The following is a 6,977-nucleotide window of genomic DNA, read 5'->3' as shown; positions in this document are numbered from 1 at the left end:
CACAAACCTAATTCCACCTCTTACAACAAAAACAACAGGAAGTAACAATTATTTTTTCTTAATATCTTCATATGAAAATTACCAACATATCCTAATCGACTGAAATCCAAAATATGAGGAATTAGAAATTTATTTTCTGTCATCCAATGGTCTCTCTAATTTGATAACTGGAGAAATAGGTCCAATATTGTACAATCTATATACACTTTCAGATTGTTTGTATGTGATAGTGTCTTGCTATGTACAACATAATGGTCTTGAGATATTGTTTCTCCTATCTCAGCCTCTCTATTAGTAGTAGTGTTTATTTCATGTTTTTATACTATACTATGGTTTTCAGAACAGCTTACATATTTTAAAAGTATTTATATACCCAAAAGAAATGTAGACAATTAAATTGGGAGGGGGTTTGTAAGAGAACAACAAAAAGTAAGACTGAATGCTTTGCTTGACGTTTATAACTCTTGTATCAAGTTACCATAGTAAGAGCCAAAATTTTAAGCTCTACTAAATACAAGCCAACTAACCAAACAAAAGCACTTTATCTATTTATGTTCATTTAAGAAAATATTAGTAGCAATGTATTATTTTGAAATATACGGTTAATACATTTGGAGTTATTTAAAATTTATATTGAGAAAAATGTATGTATTTTCAGTATTGCTGTAGACAAACATCTGCATAAGACTGTTAAATTGATTGTTGTTTTATATCAAACAACTTTTATAATACTCATCTTTATTATTATATTTTATAAATTTTAATGAATATGATTAAAAAAAGATATTGTAGGTATTGAAGAGGGGGCCTCTGGGAGGAGCTGGGGTACAAAAAGAAAAGAAGAATGTGATTTAATTCTATTTACTTAAAATATGTTTTTAAATGTTAACAAATTGAAATCATGTAACTTTTCTCATTATAATGCAATAAAACTTAATAAAATAAAAAGATTCTTGTTTTATAAAATTCCATTTCTATAGCCTGAATTGTTTTTTTTTTATCTTTTTCATTCAACTGTGTTTTTACAGCCTTCATTCCAGAATTTATTCATATCCTCTTGGAGGCCCTTGATCATCTATGTCTGCCAGGGTGACTATATTTATGCCTCTTGTACCAGAGGAAATATTAGCATCCCCTCCTTTCTTAGAAGTCTGAACAATTACTTGTTGGTTCAACCTATCACCAAGCACTCTTGAAAGTTTTCCACTTAGGTACTTCTACTGGCTAGTTCTGCAATGGAGGCTCCACTGACATTAGTTGTTCTTTCTTGTGAAAAATAATCTCAAAAGAAGCAAAAATGAGAACAAGTTGTTGCTTAATGGAGTAACTCTAAAATCTCTGCACCAACCTGAATAAAAAGTCTACTGCATTTTTCATGAACAATTTTGTGTATTTTCCACTCTTCTGTCTTTGTCCTTCTTCACTCCACCCTTCTCAAGAGCCATATCGTAATCCCTCTCCTAGATGTAAGTAGGGAAAGTTGCTGCTCCTTGCCCATCACATAGTGGTCCTCCTAACAGAAAGCTCCTTTTTCTTCACCTACGGGATATCTTAATGTGGGTGTCCTACTGTATCCGAAGATGGCTCCGTTAGAGTCACATGGGGAAAGGAAAAGATGAAATAACCTGAGTGAGGTCTGACTTACACCTCATCGTCACAGTTCAGGGGCTTCTCCAGCCTGTAGCCCTGAGGCAGCTTCTCATAGAGTTCCGCGCATGTCATGCCGCAGTATGGGGTGCCTCCTGGAACACAGGAAGTAGGGTCCATGAGTCTCACTGACACAGAAGGCTGTGTTTCCGGCCCCAGTGCTAAGCAGCGAGGAGGGAGAAGATAGGGGGCAAGCACTCTGAGTGCCTCCCTCCACAACCTCACTGTGTACCAGGCTGGACTTCATCACTGACCGCACCACAATACTACCACTCCTTGAGTGGAGGGGACCCACCAAGACCTCACTCCTGACAGTGCCTCTCATTTCCCCCAAGTCTCCTACGCAGAGCACATCTCATGGACTGATGACATTTCATTTTTCATATTAAAAGTCTGCATTTATGCCATTCCTACTTTATCAACAACAGTTACTGTACAGCTTTATTTGGAAAAGCTATCCACTATTGTAGAAAAACTTCACAGGAAGGGAAATCCTATATAATACCTCCCATTACTTTTCAAAATAGCAGCTTGCAATTTTAAAATAGTAATTTATAAAACCACTATCATGTTATACATGAAGTATTTGGTTTGGGGTATGGGTTTTTGCCCGTGAATTTAAATGGCCTTCAGGATACAGCTTTTATTGGTTGTGTAACATCCGTTTAAAGTTATAAGGGTAGCTTGTTACTGCTCTTTGGCATTCACGCACAGGCAGAAACAATTTAGAGTGAAGCTCACAGCCTCGAGGCCCTAGTGTTAAGTAGGATTTTAATACACGGTTTAGAAACAGAAGTGTGGACAGTTGTACTTGGCTGCAGAAGCACTCTATTTGCAGGTCCCACCTGCTGCTGCCATTGGAGAAATTAAAGGGTGTCCTGTGGAAATGGGTTATGAGGAGGCTCTGGAGGGTCCATGCCCTTTGCCCACTGTTTCACCTGGTGGGTAAATTAAACACTCACCTAAGCTAACAATCTCCCAGAGCAATACACCATAGGACCATCTGCAGGAGAAATAATATAAAAAAGTCATCAGCAAATAGGGTGACCACTTGTTTTTGCCCTGACCCCCCAAACCCTGGTGAGAAACCTTTTATCAGAAGAGGAAATGCTAATCATATGCTTTCTAGGGTGAGACCTGACACACAGCATGAGTTCCTCTTAGGCTCTTAGGTTAGTAGAGGGCTTTAGGGTTGGGGTGAGGGTGGGGTGACTGTCCTTTCCAAACCCCTTAACTGAGTAAGCAGTCAATGAAAGGCTCTAGTGTAGAAGACAATGAATTCCACACCAGATAGCTGGGCAAGGACACCCTTCTCTGCCATCTGATACTTGAATGGTTAGTATCAACTACTGAAGATACGAGACCCCTAAGCATAGTCCTCCAAAAGTGGAGACACCCAGATGATGCACTTGGCTGCAATGGGGACAGGGTAGTCTCCTCCCTAAATATGGATTCTGGGACAAGCATTCCCTCCCTGCTGGCCTTACTTTCTCCTCCTGCAAGAGTGTACAAGTGACTTGCCACTGCAGGCTGTAAGAAGGCATGGCTCTACCATTAGGACAGCTATTCAAAGCTGCTTCCTCTATGCTAGGTCCAGGGAATGGACTCATGAGGATGCCCCTATACACTTTGTCTCTTTAGAAGTCATGACTTCAACACCTAAAGTCTGTGTGTGATAGGAGAAGACACCCTCAAACCTGACACTTGGGATTTTACACTGGAAACTTCCGTTCTGCAGCTTTGTTTTCTTTTAGTTTATTTCTTCCTTTTATCTGCTGCACACACATGGCACACCTAGTGGCAGTGGCAGATCATGGCATAAGCAGCTGCTGGGTCCCTGAGAGCAGGCCAGTGGAATTGCCTGTGTACAGTATCCCAGGTACCCCTGCTTCTCTTTAGCACGTCTGCCAAATAGATACTTGTTTAAGAAAAAAATTCTTAGAGGCAAGGTGCTTACTTACACATCACTGTTGGTTGTATAGACACTATAGTTCAGAGACTCAATTGCCATCCAGCGCACTGGGAGCCTTCCCTAGAGAGAACAAAGTGAGACATCACTTAGGGAAGACCTTGTGTTTAGAATTACAGACATAGGCACAAGAGACTCAGTTTGTGAATTTCCAACCACAGCCATGTTTTCAAATTCGAAGATATGCAAACAGTGTAAGCCTTACCCCAGGGAGTCTGTCTATGTGAATGTGCACATTTCATAGCCATTCAGCTATTCATCTGATCACCTTGTGCTTGGAGTGACACCCATAGGTTTTCTAAATAGGGGACAGGCCCAGAAACTGAGAATGTAGCTATACAGTAAGAAAGGGACAATAGGGACAAGGGCTGAGTTAAAGAGACCACCTTAGAGGACATTTGATCACATGAATGCCATGATTGTGTTATTTACTGAAAGGAAAAAAACCCTGTTTCTAGTTGTGGTGGAGCTCAGCCTTAGCACACATCTTTATTCCCTCTGGCTGGATTACTGTCGACATGCCCTTAGTATACAACTTTAATCCCAAACAATGAAGCTAAAGTTAGTTTGTAGAAGGAAGCACCCATGTTTGAAACTGACGTCTAATTGAGTGACAAAGTGATGATGCAGAAAAAGATTTGCAGAATAGGATATGCCCAACTCTCATGAGAATAGAGAGAAAAGGAAAGCTACTTGAGGGAGCAATGCAAAGGGGTGGTGGGGTGGGGTGGGGGGAAGAGGCAATTTTACAGGGACCATTGTACAGAGACAGGTTGAATAGAGAGAACAAGCTAGACACAGGTGAAGACAGAACAAACCAGAGAATGAGAATGAGTTGGAAGATTAGAACATATTGCCAAAGTTAGTATGAGGCCAAGCAGAGCAATTTAGGAGAGACCCAGAGAAAGAAGCCAGCTTGGAGAGGAGTGTGAGCCAGAACACCTGAGTTGAACCAACCAGCCAGAAATCAGAAAGAACAAGAAAGGTAAGCTTATTTGGCAATAAGTCTCAGCCACTGAAAACATTCTAGACCTAAATTAGATTGTACAGAGGCTGGAAGCTTCCAGGACTAGGCCTAGGTGGGTAGACAGAGGCTGTAAGCCTAAGAGAAGACAATTACACTAGGCAAATAAAAGCCTTTCAACAGAGGTGGGCGTGTCTGGGCTTTCATTAGCATTTGATCACTAGGGAAGGAAACTATTTAGCTCATTTAGTGTCATATTGTGTCCAGGCTGCGTAAAAGGAGGGGTAGCCTGGATATTGGGGACCTTTGTTCCTACTTCCCTCAAATTCTTTACTATTTGGAGGATTCCTATGCAACTGGGCATTACACGGCTCACCGTTAAAGAGACTGATTTCTCCTTTGTTCCCTCTTCTCCTCCCAGAGATGCCCAAACTTTCAACAGTGCCATTTTAGCCTGTAAAATCAGAAAGACTTTGGGGATCTTCCTCAACCTGCTTTTGCAGATATTTTAACAGGCTGCCCTTCCTAAGACCATCTCCTCAAGGGTGATTCTATGTGTGTGGTCCTCTCTCAGTCCTTTGTGGACTGGCTGTAAGTCACAAACTGGGATTCTGTATTTCAGGCTCAGGTTCAAGAAGGTCCTCCCATCTACCTACTCACCTACTCATCCCTCATACACGTTCGTTCTTTCTATGTCAATCTGGGACCAAATCCCCTACCTGTTCCTCTAGCTCACTCTTGCATCACAGCCATAAAATGGAAAGTACAGTTGTAGCTGCTGCTTTCCCCACCCTCCCCCCAACCCCACAACCCCGTAGGCTTTGGCCTTCAGACTGCCAAGGTTCCATATGTGCATTCACACTTTCTGTATTTGACTTCTTTGGACTTCATCCACTTTCATTCTCCCTGCCACCTGATTCAGCCACTGCCTGATGATAGCACCCTCTTCAGTGACTGTTCTACCTAGTAGAACTCACCCTCTGATGTCCTGTTCTCTATACAGGATGATTGTTTGGAATAATTAATTTACAGATGTGGGACTTCTCTTTAAAATACAATTATTAGCATCCATGATCTAGGATCACAAGTCCTTACCTGAGTTTCAAAGCCCTTGCCTGGAGTTCACAGAGCTTCAAGATCCTATCCCTGATGCCTCCTCAAACCTTGAACTTGAACTCACCTTCCTTGTTGTACTATATCATCCTCCCAAATCTTAATGTTCTCCTTTGATTCCAGACTTCTATATTGGCCCCATTATCCAGCTCTTTCAGTTCATCTTCATATCCAATATCTAATCAACATTCACTATGTTAACTTAGGAGCTGACCTCCTCCAAAAGACCCTACATGACTACCCTCAGGGTTGGTTCAGGGAGTGTTCTCTGTGCTCCTCCACACATGTGTTCCTGTACCTTGGGCACTGAGCTGTTGTAATTGCTATTTCTATGTTTATCTGAGGGCTTTTGCTGAAAGTACTGACTAAGTCTTAACATGTTATCCCTGAACCAACTATTATTATAAATGGCCTCATAATAAATCAGTGAGGTGATGGCTGTTGTCTGTTAGTAATAGTTAACACTAAATTGCCTAGTATAGTTTATAGTAATGCTTTCAACAGTGGAACTACCTATGAGGGTTAAGAAAAAATAATATACTCAGAAAGGTAAACACCTGGATTCTATCTATGAATTTTTAGATTTGTGTATTTAATTTGGTGTGTCTATACAGGACAGGAAGCTAAAACTGGCACATGCAAGTGGGACAGGAAAAAGCCTTCAGATGTGGAGGGGAGAGCTGGACCCATGTGGTTATAAAAACAGAAGGGAAGAAAACAGAGTGTGAGGAGTAAGCAACAATAGGAAATGGGGGACAGGATCAAGTTAACTAAAATTGTTATGGAAACATGCTATTATGCAAGATAATTTAAATATATAATTCAAAAGGATTTTTGAATGGAGTCACCTTTCATGGGTGGACAATGCTCTCCCCAGAAGGTTATTAAAAAAGGATCTTCATACAAGCATGGGATGCCTCCCTATGAGTCACTGATCAGGAAAGTTCTAGACACCCCTAAAACAACGTAGGATATTGCCATTGTTCTTGCTTGCTCCTCCCCCACAGCTAGACTAAAAAACCCTATTGATGAAGACACAGCACATTTTAGTTGTAGGACATAGAGAAATACAGCTAGAACTAAGCCGAGAACTTCCCAGCTGGGTAGTTTTCATATCACTGAAAGGTAATACAAAGGCTGATTGCAGGTGAAAAGCATCAATGGACTTACCCAGGCATAGAGCCTGCGTGTGCTATAATACTGACCAGCCAATAAGAGATATCAATTGAAGCAATAGTGACAGGGCTGTGGGGGTGACTAACTGCTTTCTAATTGGATTTGAGT

General features: G+C 41.1%; 1 protein-coding gene across 2 annotated transcripts in view; it reads right to left on the bottom strand.

Moving 5' to 3' along the window:
* Tek (TEK receptor tyrosine kinase) overlaps nucleotides 1-6,977 on the bottom strand; it is a 110,786-nt gene that overhangs the window by 6,110 nt on the left and 97,699 nt on the right. For both annotated transcript variants that reach the window (XM_031377864.1, XM_031377865.1), the window contains exons 19-21: nucleotides 3,609-3,679; nucleotides 2,610-2,650; nucleotides 1,646-1,742 (exon numbers count right to left, since the gene is read on the bottom strand). In XM_031377864.1, the coding sequence (XP_031233724.1) occupies nucleotides 1,646-1,742; nucleotides 2,610-2,650; nucleotides 3,609-3,679 (209 nt within the window). The remainder of the gene's footprint in view (nucleotides 1-1,645; nucleotides 1,743-2,609; nucleotides 2,651-3,608; nucleotides 3,680-6,977) is intronic.

The sequence above is a fragment of the Mastomys coucha genome, unplaced genomic scaffold (genome assembly GCF_008632895.1).
Source record: "Mastomys coucha isolate ucsf_1 unplaced genomic scaffold, UCSF_Mcou_1 pScaffold18, whole genome shotgun sequence".
Classification (NCBI taxonomy): Eukaryota; Metazoa; Chordata; class Mammalia; order Rodentia; family Muridae; genus Mastomys; species Mastomys coucha.
Note: the sequence above shows the minus strand (reverse complement) of the source record. Positions and strands in the feature narration are given on the sequence as shown.